This window comes from Nyctereutes procyonoides, unplaced genomic scaffold (genome assembly GCF_905146905.1).
Source record: "Nyctereutes procyonoides isolate TBG_1078 unplaced genomic scaffold, NYPRO_anot_genome, whole genome shotgun sequence".
NCBI lineage: Eukaryota > Metazoa > Chordata > Mammalia > Carnivora > Canidae > Nyctereutes > Nyctereutes procyonoides.
The window spans coordinates 15166548-15181821 of NW_026575128.1; the positions used below are offsets into that span (position 1 = coordinate 15166548).

Genomic DNA, 15274 nt, shown 5'->3' on the forward strand with positions numbered 1-15274 from the left:
TGTAATTAGCCAAAATATAGAAGAGGTATATTGTGGCCAAGAATATGTAAAGTGATGCTCAACCTCACCAGTAACCAAATAAAAATAAAGCATAATAAACACTTCTTGTTAATCAGCTGAGCTGTTAAAAATTAAGTCTGATAATATTGCATATTGCTTATTGGTAAGAATATAGGGAAATAGTATTCTTACTCAGTGCTTGTGGGAGTTGGTTGTTGTAGCCAATATCCAACATGGCTTTCACTGATCCTTGACTCTTCCTTGGTGTTCACACTTTTGTAGTCTTTTCCCACACTGAGTCAGAACTGTTCCGAGAAAATAGAATATGGGGATCCCTGGGTGGCACAGCGGTTTAGCGCCTGTCTTTGGCCCAGGGCACGATCCTGGAGACCCGGGATCAAATCCCACGTCGGGCTCCCGGTGCATGGAGCCTACTTCTCCCTCTGCCTGTGTCTCTGCCTCTCTCTCTCACTGTGTGCCTATCATAAATAAATAAATTTAAAAAAAGAAAATAGAATATGGTAGAAGTGATGGTAAATGACTTCTCAGGTTATTCATAAAAAGCATTGTAGGTTAGGTCAGGTTAGGTCATAAAAAGCATTGTAGCTTCTGGCTTGCTCCCTTAATTCCTTTGGAGAAAACCAGCCATGTCATAAGGATATTCAAATAGCCCATTGCAGAAGCTCAGATGGAGAGGAACTGAGGCTTCCTGCCAAGTGCCAGCATCAATTTACCAGCTGTATGAGGGAGCCATTTTGGAAGAGGATCCTCCAATCCCAATCAAGCCTTCAGATGATTGCAGCCTTAGCCAATATCTAATGCTAAATTTATGGGCTATTTTTTTAATAAATTTATTTTTTATTCGTGTTCAATTTACTAACATACAGAATAACACCCAGTACTCATCCCGTCAAGTGCCCCCCTCAGTGCCCGTCACCCATTCACCCCCACCCCCCGCCCTCCTCCCCTTCCACCACCCCTAGTTCCTTTCCCAGAGTTAGGAGTCTTTATGTTCTGTCTCCCTTTCTGATATTCTTCTCCCTTCCCTTATATTCCCTTTCACTATTATTTATATTCCCCAAATGAATGAGACCATATGATGTTTGTCCTTCTCCAATTGACTTACTTCACTCAGCATAATACCCTCCAGTTCCACCCACGTTGAAGCAAATGGTGGGTATTTGTCGTTTCTAATGGCTGAGTAATATTCCATTGTATACATAAACCACATCTTCTTTATCCATTCATCTTTCGATGGACACTGAGGCTCCTTCCACAGTTTGGCTATTGTGGACATTGCTGCTAGAAACATCGGGGTGCAGGTGTCCCGGCGTTTTATTGCATCTGAATCTTTAGGGTAAATCCCCAACAGTGCAATTGCTGGGTAGTAGGGCAGGTCTATTTTTAACTCTTTGAGGAACCTCCACACAGTTTTCCAGGGTGGCTGCACCAGTTCACATTCCCACCAACAGTGTAAGAGGGTTCCCTTTTCTCTGCATCCTCTCCAACATTTGTGGTTTCCTGCCTTGTTAATGTTCCCCATTCTCACTGGTGTGAGGTGGTATCTCATTGTGGTTTTGGTTTGTATTTCCCTGATGGCAAGTGATGCAGAGCATTTTCTCATGTGCATGTTGGCCATGTCTATGTCTTCCTCTGTGAGATTTCTCTTCATGTCTTTTGCCCATTTCATGATTGGATTGTGTTTCTTTGCTGTTGAGTTTAATACGTTCTTTACAGATCTTGGAAACTAGCCCTTTATCTGATACGTCATTTGCAAATATCTTCTCCCATTCTGTAGGTTGTCTTTTAGTTTTGTTGACTGTATCCTTTGCTGTGCAAAAGCTTCTTATCTTGATGAAGTCCCAATAGTTCATTTTTGCTTTTGTTTCTTTTGCCTTCGTGGATGTATCTTGCAAGAAGTTACTGTGGCTGAGTTCAAAAAGGGTGTTGCCTGTGTTCTCCTCTAGGATTTTGATGGAATCTTGTCTCACATTTAGATCTTTCATCCATTTTGAGTTTATCTTTGTGTATGGTGCAAGAGAGTGGTCTAGTTTCATTCTTCTGCATGTGGATGTCCAATTTTCCCAGCACCATTTATTGAAGAGACTGTCTTTCTTCCAATGGATAGTCTTTCCTCCTTTATCAAATATTAGTTGAACATAAAGTTCAGGGTCCACTTCTGGGTTCTCTATTCTGTTCCATTGATCTATGTGTCTGTTTTTGTGCCAGTACCACACTGTCTTGATGACCACAGCTTTGTAGTACAACCTGAAATCTGGCATTGTGATGCCCCCAGATACGGTTTTCTTTTTTAAAATTCCCCTGGCTATTCGGGGTCTTTCTGATGCCACACAAATCTTAAAATGATTTGTTCTAACTCTCTGAAGAAAGTCCATGATATTTTGATAGGGATTGCATTAAACGTGTAAATTGCCCTGGGTAACATTGACATTTTCACAATATTAATTCTGCCAATCCATGAGTATGGAATATTTTTCCATCTCTTTGTGTCTTCCTCAATTTCTTTCAGAAGTGTTCTACAGTTTTTAGGGTGTAGATCCTTTACCTCTTTGGTTAGGTTTATTCCTAGGTATCTTATGCTTTTGGGTGCAATTGTAAATGGGATTGACTCCTTAATTTCTCTTTCTTCAGTCTCATTGTTAGTGTATAGAAATGCCACTGATTTCTGGGCATTGAATTTGTATCCTGCCACGCTACCAAATTGCTCTATGAGTTCTAGCAATCTTGGGGTGGAGGCTTTTGGGTTTTCTATGTAGAGTATCATGTCATCGGTGAAGAGGGAGAGTTTGACTTCTTTGCCAATTTGAATGCCTTTAATGTCTTTTTGTTGTCTGATTGCTGAGGCTAGGACTTCAGTACTATGTTGAATAGCAGTGGTGAGAGTGGACATCCCTGTCTTGTTCCTGATCTTAGGGGAAAGGCTCCCAGTGCTTCCCCATTGAGAATGATATTTGCTGTGGACTTTTCGTAGATGGCTTTTAAGATGTCGAGGAATGTTCCCTCTATCCCTACACTCTGAAGAGTTTTGATCAGGAATGGATGCTGTATTTTGTCAAATGCTTTCTCTGCATCTAATGAGAGGATCATATGGTTCTTGGTTTTTCTCTTGCTGATATGATGAATCACATTGATTGTTTTACGAGTGTTTAGGGCTATTTTGAGCTAGTATCACACAGTTAAGCTGCTCCCAAATTCCTTACTCATAGAAATTGTGAGAGATAATAATTCCTAGTGTTATTTGAAACCTCTTAAGTTTTAGAGTTGTTCTCAGCATTAATAACTAATATGGTATAGCTACGTTGGAACACAAATTGGCAACATTTAGCAAAACTGAACTTATTTCTATCCTATGATCAGTAATTCCATTCTGGCTATATGCCAAGGAGACATTCTGGAATATATGCTCAAAGAACAAAGATGTTCATTGAGGCACTGAGTGTTCATTGAAGTACTATTTGTAATACTTAGTAATAATAAAAAGGAAACATGTAAATATCCATCATTAGTGAAATACATACATAAATAATAGCTAACATTTATTGAGTACTTACCACGTGGTAAGTACTATTCCATTCAATTCACATATATTTTTTTAATTTTTTTTTTATTTATTTATGATAGTCACACAGAGAGAGAGAGAAAGAGGCAGAGACATAGGCAGAGGGAGAAGCAGGCTCCATGCACCGGGAGCCCGACATGGGATTCGATCCTGGGTCTCCAAGATCGCGCCCTGGGCCAAAGGCAGGCGCTAAACCGCCACCCAGGGATCCCTCAATTCACGTATATTAATTACAAAACAAACTATGTAAGAACTCTTATTATTCCCATTTTATAAATTTGAAAACTGAGGCATGGAGGGTTTAAGTAACTTCTTTATATATAGCTAACAAATGATGGAGGGAGGCTTTGAAATAAAATGTGATATATTGTCAAGAAGGTATATTTTTATAGCACTTAGAAGGAATGAGTGAGATGTTTGTGTATCAATATGCACAGAAAAAAGAAGGGTACCAGTATATTAGGCAGTGTGATACCATTTAATTAATTAAGATACACAGGAAACAATGTTACACTTCCACGTAATTTAAAAATGGGCTGCAAACTATGGTTGTACTTGCTCTGGGAATGCTAAATGCAGAGGGTTGAAGTGGACTTTTGATATATTAAGTAATAATTATTAATGCTGAGTGGTGAGAATATGGGTGTAGGTTATGTTATTCTTTGTACTTTTCTATATTGTTTAATGTTCTCAAAATAAAGAAAGAGCACCTAGTTAAATCAAACTCATAAGAATCAAACTTTGTTTTTTTTTAAAGATTTATTTATTTGAGAGAGAGAGTGCTCAAGGTGGGGAGGGGCAGGAGAGGGAGGGGAAAAACTTTAGCAGACTCTAGGCTCAGTAGAGCCTCATGCAGGGCTCGATCTCACCACCCTAAGATCTCCACCCAGTTGGATACTTAACCAACTGCACCACCAAGGTACCCCTCAAAATTAACTTTTAATAAATATGTTTAAGTGACATTTCTTCCTATGTCCCAACGTCTATTAACCATATTTACCAGCTGCTGATTAAATCAGAGTAACATATTCATTGACTCAAAAATCAAGGATTTTTTTGAGATCTTCCATGTGTAAAGCATTATGGCAAGTGATAGAGATAGGCCCTTACTTACATAGAAATGGTTTCTGCCTTTACATTCTCATACCTGTAGTCTAGTTAGGGAGAAAGGCATTAAAGAAATCCCGCCCCCCCCCCCCAACCTGTAAGTTCTAGGAGGGAGAAGAATGAATGCCATGGAAGTCTAATTGTAGTATCAGATTTAAGAAGGAGTACAGATTATGCTATTTCACAACAACCAATTAAGACGTCTATAGATATATATCCATTTATTGATATTGAGTACTACATAAACACTTGATTTGAAATATTTGTAATCCTTACAATTATATGAGCATAATTACTAGCTCCCTTTTACAGATCATTTAAGTGAGTCATGACTAGCATCCCACAAGTAATAAGTGTGACTGACAACCAATTCTGCCTCTACAGCCTGTGCTCTGTATTTCTGAGGTTATAGCAAAACTAAACTACTACTTTGGCTCGGTTGTCTTCAATCATTTACTCTCTTCTTACATTACCCTAGAACTCGTTCATTTTAAAGGTTGACTGCAATTAAAGGAACATACAGTTTTTGGAATATTTTAAAGTTATAGAGATTAGTTAGCAAATCTGAAATAATGAGTTTTCTTTTCTTTTTTTTTTGGTAAATCCATTTAAGATTATTTATTTATGAGAGAGAGAGAGAGAGAGGCAAAGACACAGGCAGAGAGAGAAGCAGGCTCCACGCAGGGAGCCCCACATGGGACTGGATCCCTGGACCCCAGGGTCACGCCCTGGGCCCAAGGCAGGCGCGCTAAACCGCTGAGCCACCCAGGGATCCCCAATAATGAGTTTTCTTGACAGAGCAACAGACCACCGCTTACAACTCAGTGTTGTTTCTGGAGGAGTTAGTGAAGTTGCTGTTCTTGAGCATCCACTACATGCCAGGTAGAAGATAAATTATAGTGAAGAAAATACTTGTGAGTGATCCTGGCTCTCATGGAGTTTACACTCAGGTGAACAGACATTACACAAATATTTTTTTAAAAATGTGTACAAGTTGTTGTGATTGTAATTGTCGTAATACAGAGGTGTAAAAAACTGAGCCAAGTGAGAAAAATATCAAAGGCCTAATTTAGACTGGAGGCAGAGGATCAGAGAATTCTACCAAACACACACACAGAAATTGTTTTCTTTCCTAGGATGCAAGGTGCTAAACCCGCCAAAACCTGGGAGGGTGCAGCCGCCCGGGCGGTGAGACCTTGGCGTCCCACAGTCCAGGCACCGGCCGGTGCAGCTTTGATCGGCTTTGGAGGGGACCGCCGACTTCATCCTACGTCACTGCGGCGTGAGGAAAGTTTACATCACTCGAACTTACCGGTTTTTTTCCCCGGTGTCTTCCCAGCATCTTTCTGCCGGCTCCTCTGCTCGGCGGTCTCCTGTCATTACTTCTACCACAGCAGCCTGGTTTCGAACTTTCTCTCAGCCTGTGCCCGGCAAGTTCGCGGAGGCGGCTCCTCGGAGGGCTCCCGGCCCGGCCATTTCTCTCGGCCCCACAGTCCAGCCCTCCTCCTGGCCAGGCGGCAGGTGGGCTCGTGGCGCGCCGGTCGGCCGCTGCGCGCGGCGCTCCTCGCCCCTAGGTGGCCGTCGGCCCCGCGCAAGCGCTCGGCGCGCGTTCTGGGCTGTCTGCGCCTGGCGCGCGCCACCAGCCGGCGCTCGCTCCCGCCCCCTCTCGCGCCCGTGGCGGCCCGGACGGCGCGCGCCGCCTCACGCTCGTCCTGAGGCCGCCCTCGTCGGCGCTTGCGGCGCGCGCACCGGGGCGGCCCAGGCTCCCCACTCGGGCCGGCCGGCTCGCGGGGTTGCTCGCCCCGCCCCCCGGCGCCGCAGTTGGGCGCTTGCGCGGGGCGCGTGGCCGTGGCTGGGGTCTCCGCTGCAGTCGGTGCAGTCGGTGCCGCCGCTGCCGCCGCCTCCGCCGCCGCCTCAGTCAGTCAGTTCCCAGCAATGGCGGAAGGAGGTGAGCGAGAGGAGCTGCTCTCGCCGTCGCCGGTCTCTCCGGCTAAGCGCCTGTGCTCGTGGCCCAGCCCGCAGGCTCACCACCCTCGCGGTTCGCCCGGGGCGGCCAGCGGCGGGGTGGGGGGCGTCGGCGGCAGCTGCCTGGCCCCCGGGGCCCGCCCCCACCTGCAGCCGGAGTCCCTGCTGGACTGCGCCGCCAAGACGGTGGCGGAAAAGTGGGCGTACGAGAGGGTGGAGGAGCGCTTCGAGCGGATCCCGGAGCCCGTGCAGCGCCGCATCGTCTACTGGTCCTTCCCGCGGAATGAGCGGGAGATCTGCATGTACTCCAGTTTCCAGTACCGCGGCGGGCCCGGCGCCGGAGCGCTTGGCGGCGCCGCGGGGGCTTCGCCGGCCGAGGAGGGGCCGCCGCCGCCCCCCGGGGCCGCCGCTCCGACCAGCTCCGCCCCCGGGGCCGCCGCGGCGGGGGCATCCCCCGGGCTGGGCGCAGCGGCCGGAGCGGCGGGCGGCGGCGGCGAGGGGCTGCCGTTCCGCCGGGGCATCCGTCTGCTGGACAGCGGCTCGGTGGAGAACGTGCTGCAAGTCGGTAGGTGCTCGCCCGGCTCCTCTCTGGTGCCTGGCCTTCTTTTCCGCAGGTGCCTTCTCTCTGCCGGAGCCCGGGGCCGAGATTCAGGCTTTCTGTCCAACTCTTGTTCCCCTGCCGAAGGACACAGTAGTCACATAAAAAACTTTTCTCAACATTTCATTCAGGTCCACTGCTGCTCTTTCCCCCACTGGCCCTCTACCCCATTTCTTTTTGTTCGAAGAGCAAATAGATCTCTCTTTTCTTTTTTTACTCTTTATTGTACACTCCACACCAAAGGCAAAAGGATGGAAAGGAATGCCTTTTTGGATGTAATAATTTCAGAAATGCGTTTTTAAAATTTTAAGTTTGGAGAGAAGAAAATTCTTAGTGAATCTGGAGCAAGCAGCCTTACAGGGAATGTTTGAGGGACAGGCTGTCAAAGGCAATCTGTAGACTTAGCAGATTGAAGCTGGGTATAATTAACTTTAAAATCGGAAAAAAAATACTGTGCATTTCAGACAATTAAAATTATCTGCCTTAATATTTTTTTTCCCCCTTGGACCAGTGGTACTTGGGAATCTAGGCTGCGGACTTAACAATAACCGAAGATGGAAATGTGACAGCTCTCTTCTCTACACCCCCACCCAAGGAAAAAAAAAAAGCCACACAATCTGGAGTGGGGGTGGGGTCTGTCTTCCTTGTCAGACTAGGGTAAATCAAAAGCTGGTTACGTTGGCTTTTTCAAATGCTTCTCATTTAATGAGTCTTAGGATTTGCTTTTGTTTTTATCTTTTTTGGTTGTGGAAAAGTGAAAAATGATTTCATTTACTCCTCCGGATGGTCTAGTCAATTTGTTAATCCTACTAAATACACAGATACAGTAGAAGACCTGAATAGTGGAATAGGGAGAAAGGGGGAAAAATGACATTGTTTAACATTGAATTGCTGTGTAGAAAATTAAAACACTGAATTTTTTTTCTATTTGGGTTATTGTAACATTCTGGAAGTGCATATTATGCATTTTATTCCCCTGTATATGCTCATATTTATTGAAAAAATATTGATTTTTGAAAGGAGTTGGAGAAGGGTTGTTTTTAGAATTAAACAAGCACTGGAACACATACACAGGCATGCCAGACATCTAGCTTTCTTTCCCCCAGGTAAAACTAATATATTTGAAAAAAAATTTTTTTGAAGAGTGGTGCATTGTGGTGTTTCATATAAAGCAATCTACTTCTGGTTATTGAGAATCATTGAATCCTCTGTTTCTTTTTAAACAACAGTATGTCACAATTTGTTTTGCAAATGTGAAATGTAAATTTATCTAAATTCATCCTGTGTCAGAAAACAGTGACAGTGGATTGAGAAAGTTTTCTTTGGAAAAGGCTAGCTTGTCCTTTGTGCATTTGTGTTTTTGAAAGAATGAGTTGAATAATCAGATAATTAAAGTGTTCAGCTTTAGTACTAATTATTAAAAATATGAAGGTGAATGTCTATTAGTCTGTAAACTTTGTATGAGTTTTGATCAGCTTTTATAATTCTTGTTTAAAATATTTTAAATAGAAAAATGTCAATTTAAGCGGTTGTTTTATAGTAAGGGATGGACTTGAAAGAATTTTCAAACTTGAGGGGGCAAATGAGCTACAGGAAGAGCTTTAAAAGGGTATATATCTTTTAAGTGACTATAATGTCAAATTCCAAATTAAATCAGATTTTGTGGGTGATCCAGGTCATGTTTAAATCAGGTATTTTTCTTTCATGATATGACAGTTGGCATGCTTATTGGGGTAATGAGCTCTTGGATGGGAATTGTGAGGTCTGGAGAAAAGACACATAAGCACATTTTCTGATTCTCACTGTGGATTTCATAGATGAAGGTAGGAGAATGAATTATGACTTTTAGATAATGCTATTTGAGAACTGTGAGCTGTGTAATCTTTATTTTTCTTATCTTCATTTATGCTAATGAGTGTGAAAGAGAAGGATATTCCATTCTGTAGCATTTTGAGTTCTGTATGTTGGCATGAATCACCTTTTTTTTCAATCACCTTTTAATACGTGACATTAAGACTCATCTCTCATCTCTTAAAAATGTGAGTATGTGACTTAATCTAGATGATAGGCTTTATAAAAATATTGCCAAGAGATGAGTGAGAAAGTGATTTGTATATAGGAAGATAGTAATCATGTTCTTCAGTTTATAACTTAAACTCAATTTAATTGCTCAGTGGTGCTAATTTTAAAATGCCACATATTTCCTTGCTGTTTGTAAACCAGAGTCATCACCTCAGAATTGGGAAGTTATTGAAGGCTGATGGTTTAGAAAGGAAAGGAGATCAGGGTATGTTTATAGCAATATCCTTTTAAGGAAAGAATTCATAAGGGTATTTAAATGGAGAAAACAAAAATACCTCAAAATTAAAAAAAAAACAAATTTTTAAAAATGAAGAGAACAGCACAACACAAAACAAAAATTTTGAAGGAAAATAGACAATAACAAAAAGACATGTGGAAAGAGTAGGTATATTACATTCTGTAACTTCCGATTACTTTCCACATGGAATCTGGTAATGGGAAGTAATGGACTTACTGAAAAGCAAGTACTGTGTAGAAAACATCAAATTTTGAATCAGAACTGAAACTTCCCCAGCTTGATATAAACAAATGGGAGAACTATAGGTTGTTATCCTCAAAGGATACATTTCTTCTACATAACAGTAGAATCAGAAGTATTGTTCCTTTTAAAAAAGGGAAAATTGTAAATTAGTCTTTTCATGGACATCTGTAAATTTAAAGCTGTGTGAATAGACTTATAGTCTGATCTCTCAGTATTATGACGGTAATAGAGTTCAGATGTTTTAGGTATTTGCTTTCTAACCTGTTTAAGAAGCCCATGGAAATTAGCAGTAGTATAAACTTTGGAAAAAAATACTTATTTAGGAGTCTGCAGATGGTATAAGAATGGAATAATTATAATTTACTAATAGTTTAAGATGTTGACCCTTTTTTGCAACTCATATTTTAAATTAATTTATCTGTGTTTGGTAAAACTTCTTTTTTTAATAAATTAATTTTTATTGGTGTTCAATTTACCAACATACAGAATAACACCCAGTGCTCATCCCGTCAAGTGTCCCCCTCCGTGCCCGTCACCCATTCACCCCCACCCCCCGCCCTCCTCCCCTTCCACCACCCCTAGTTCATTTCCCAGAGTTAGAAGTCTTTATGTTCTGTCTGTCTTTCTGATATTTCCCACACACCTCACACCAGTGAGAATGGGGAAAATTAACAAGGCAGGAAACCACAAATGTTGGAGAGGATGCAGAGAAAAGGGAACCCTCTTACACTGTTGGTGGGAATGTGAACTGGTGCAGCCACTCTGGAAAACTGTGTGGAGGTTCCTCAAAGAATTAAAAATAGACCTGCCCTACGACCCAGCAATTGGTAAAACTTAAAGTAGGTTTGTGTCCTCTCAGGGAAATCTGGATTAATTCAGGGGAAAGAAGCATTAACATGACTAAGAAGAAGTGCTCAGGGGTCTTTAGGTGGTCTGACAATGCTGTATGTCTGAACCTAGGTTGTAGTTGTTGGATATCCACCTTATACTAATTCCTTTTGCTGTTCAGTTCCTTTTGCTCAATTGGAATGTAGAATTTGAAAGAATTTTCTAACTTAAGGAGACAGATGAGGTACCGGAAAAGTTTTAAAAGGGTATATATTTTGTAAGTGACTATAATGTCAAATTCCAAATGAAATCAGATTTTGTGGGTGATCCAGGACATTTGTCTATTATATCTCAACTAAATGCTGTTAAAAATAAATGCAATTGTGCTTTTTTTTAAATTTTTTTTTAAATTTTTATTTCTTTATGATAGTCACACACAGAGAGAGAGAGAGAGGCAGAGACACAGGCAGAGGGAGAAGCAGGTTCCATGCACCGGGAGCCCGACGTGGGATTCGATCCCGGGTCTCCAGGATCGCGCCCTGGGCCAAAGGCAGGCGCCAAACCGCTGCGCCACCCAGGGATCCCTTTTTTTTTTTAAACATTAACGGTTTTTCTTTCTTAAATGCAGAAATGTTTATTTGGATATTTAGATTTTTAAAAAATTAAATGGGCTTTCTGTGCTGGTATATCTTAGCTATATAAATTATATATTAGTATATATATCTTATGTATATTATATATATTCATATATTGTAATTTATGTATTTACCCAGAAATTTTCACAGATTATGACTGTTGACTTTGACAGAACCCCATGTTTTTTTAGTCCATACAGTTTCTAGCAAGTGTAATTTGTCCTTGGATAGTCTTCCAAGATTAGAGCCACAATGCTAATGTACTACCTTATATGGAAAAAGTATAATTACAAAGACAATAATTAAAATAATTAAAAGATCAGAAAATTATTCATAGCTTAAATAACAAGTAAAAAGTTTATAATTATGAGTACTTGTATATTATCAATGAACTTCTATGAAATTTTTCTATAGCATAACTTTTGTGAAGTACATTGTGACAAGTATTACTGTTGATTTTTTTTTTTTTTTAAGATTTTATTTATTCGGGATCCCTGGGTGGCGCAGCGGTTTGGCGCCTGCCTTTGGCCCAGGGCGCAATCCTGGAGACCCGGGATCGAATCCCACGTCGGGCTCCCGGTGCATGGAGCCTGCTTCTCCCTCTGCCTGTGTCTCTGCCTCTCTCTCTCTCTCTCTCCCTGTGTGACTATCATAAATAAATAAAAATTAAAAAAAATTAAAAAAAAAAAAAGATTTTATTTATTCACTCAGAAGAGAGACAGAGAGAGAGAGGCATAGACACAGGCAGAGGGAGAAGCAGGCTTCATGCAGGGAACCCGACATGGGACTTGATCCTGGGTTTCCAGGATCACACCCTGAACTGAAGGCGGCGCTAAAACCGCTCAGCTACCTGGGCTGCCCACTGTTGTTGATTTTTATGTATAATTTGTTTTGATCTGTATTGGGGGGGAACAAAAAATACCCTCACCTAAAAAGCTTTGTAGCATTGTGTTTTTAAGTTAGAATAGCTATTAAAATAATAATAAAACTTCATGTGGGGAAAAAATGAATTTATATTTAAGCTGTTCCAGCATAGAAGGTAGCTGCATGCCTTTAGGGGGTAAGTGGTAACATTTTTTAGAGTAGAAACTTACCAAGTTTTAAAACCACACTAGTTCTTTTTTAAGCAATAATTTCTATCTTTCTACCTCCCTCCCAATGCACCATTCATACATCTTAATATTTAATGAATGTTTGTTGAATAGTGAAGGTTAAGAATGACTTCTCAGTGTTATAAAACTTAAAAAAAAAGAGTGAAGCTGGATTTTAGTATTCATGTGGTATTAGAAGACTATGGGAAGACTTCATACTTGTGCATATTAATAAATTGATAGCATTAAGTAGTGTGAATGTTACATGTGTGTATCTTCTGTGTTGACCATCTGTTTTGTGTGAAGAATGGTGACTTATTTTCTTCAAATGAAAGCTTTAGATAAATTCTTACTGAAGGTGATTTTCTCAAAGATAGAGCATTAGATTTAAAAAATTATTTAAATTCTAGTTAATTAACATACAGTGCAATATTGGTTTCAGGAGTAGAATTCAGTGATTAGAGCTTTGGATTTGAAAGATAATGAATAAACTAAAGATAGTGGATTTTATTTTAGAGATTATCTCTATTTTAGGAATTAAAAAAATACATTATTGAAGTTGAGTACAAACTCTAAAATTTTGAAGTGAAAGGACTAGAAATTTACTTATGCCTATGTGAAACAATTTCATTTATGTTGTTTCAACAATGGCTATTAAAAATCAAGACTTAACTATCAGTATTCTATTATGGTGATGGTTATATAAATATATGTAAATATGTTAAAATATATAGAACTGTACCCAGTCAAGTTTACTGTATTATACCTTAGAGAATAACTTCTAAAAAATCAAACCATTAATATGTCAGTAAATTAATGAATGAATACAAAAGAGATACTGAAATGCTGTATTAGTTTCCTATGGCTGCTCTAATAAAGTGCCACAAACTGTGTGGCTTAAAACAACACATATTTATTGGCTTACAATTCTGGAGGCCAGAAGTCTGAAATCAAGATGTGGCACAGCCATGCTCCTTCTGAAACCTATAGGAGAGTTCTTCCTTGCTTTTTTCTAGCTTCTGGGGGTTTGCTGGCATTCCTTGGCACGTAACTCTAATCTCTGCCTTTGTTGTCACATGGCATTCTTGCTATGTGTCTCTATCTTCACATGGCCATTTTATAAGGATAGCAGTCATATTGGATTAGGGGCCCACCCTACTCCAGTATGACCTCATTTTAACTAATTACATGTGCAGTGACCCTATTTCCAACTAAGGTCACATTCTGAGGTGCTGGGGGTTAGGAACTTCAACATACCATTTTTAGAGGGACATAATTAAATTCATAACAGCTTCTCATACTTATTTCTTATTGTATAACAGTTTCATGTGAATTTTAAACTTTTTTACATTGGATATGGCTTAAATTAGAAATCACATTCATTTTATTAGGTCAACATTACTTCAATTTAATTGATTTGATTTGCATGATTGATATTATTTAGTATTTTTAGTACATGTGGAACTTTTTTGACAAGTAGGTGGTTATTTAATGGTTAAACCTGTCTTTTTTTTTTTTTTATAAATGATGACTGCAATACAGCACTCGGTATATATGCATGGATGAACAGATTACTGTAGGAGTTTTTTTTGTCTTTGGAAATAGGTAACCCTGAAAGCATATGAACCTTGTTTTACTCTGTTTCCAAATCCAAGTTAATATGGCTTAGAATTAGTGTTTGATATTAGACTACAACTCATTCCAGATCACTTTTCTATATATTTTCTACCTTCTAGCTTATTTATAGGCTTATTTCTTTCCTGATACAGGCAGTATGTTTCTTGGCCTCATTTATTTATTTATTTATTTTTAGATTTTTATTTATTTATTTATGATAGTCACAGAGAGAGAGAGAGAGGCAGAGACACAGGCAGAGGGAGAAGCAGGCTCCATGCACCAGGAGCCCGATGTGGGATTCGATCCCAGGTCTCCAGGATCGCGCCCTGGGCCAAAGGCAGGTGCCAAACTGCTGCACCACCCAGGGATCCCTCTTGGCCTCTTTTAGCTTGTCATTGAACTATATGCCAGGGAAATTACACTCATTTTAATACTAGCTTTAGCATTATGTTATCATCTGCTAACTTACTGTTACTTTTTATAATCATATGTAGCCAACTGATTAATTTTTGGTTTTCAGCATTGAAAACATTTTTTACCCCCTTAGAATGCATAATGTGACATGCCCTATGTTGGTGTTCAGTAAATGTTCCTTAAATAAACGAGTAAATTGTTAAATATTTATTTATTTATTTAGATTTTATTTATTCTTAAGAGATACAGAAAGAGACGTAGAGACATAGGTAGAGGGAGAAGCAGGTTCCATGCAGGAAGCCCGATGTGGGACTTGACCTGGGACTCTGGGATCATGCCCTGAGCCAAAGGCAGGTGCTCAACTGCTGAGCCACCCAAGCGTCCCAAATGATTTTTTAATATTTATGTAGTATGGGCATATCTCTTCATTGATTTATATGTAATGGGAGCCTAGGAGATGTATTGGCATTTTGTAATTTCTGGGTGTGTCTGATTTTTAAAACATTACATAGATTAAAAAATACCCTTGAAAAAAATACCCTTGAAACTTATTATTAACTAGTTCTTGATTCACTTATTGAATTTTTTTTAAAGATTTTATTTATTTTAGAGAGAGTGTGTATGTGAGAGTGGGGACAGGGGCAGAGGGAAAGGGAGAGAGAAAAATCCCAAGCAGACTCAGTGCTGAGGTTGGAGCTTGATGTGGGGCTTGATTCCACGACTCTGAGATCATGACCTGAGCTGAAATTAGAGTCTGATGCTTAACTGACTGAACAACCCAGGTGCCCCTCATTCATTGAATATTTAGTCACTTGTTTTGTGTAAGTCTCAATAAATAACTGTTTACCTGCTTTTAGTGGACCTCATTCCAAAATA

At 40.3% G+C, this 15274-nt stretch overlaps 1 protein-coding gene across 4 annotated transcripts in view; it reads left to right on the forward strand.

Moving 5' to 3' along the window:
- The first annotated feature begins 6592 nt into the window (after positions 1-6592).
- ZSWIM5 (zinc finger SWIM-type containing 5) overlaps positions 6593-15274 on the forward strand; it is a 194680-nt gene continuing 185998 nt past the window's right edge. For 2 of the 4 annotated variants that reach the window (XM_055341810.1, XM_055341811.1), the window contains exons 1-2: positions 6593-6974; positions 7131-7217. In XM_055341810.1, coding sequence (XP_055197785.1) covers positions 6623-6974; positions 7131-7217 — 439 coding nt within the window. In that variant the 5' untranslated portion in view covers positions 6593-6622. Of the gene's footprint in view, positions 7218-15274 lie in introns of all 4 variants that reach the window. The other 2 variants (XM_055341809.1, XM_055341808.1) reach the window with 1 other exon arrangement.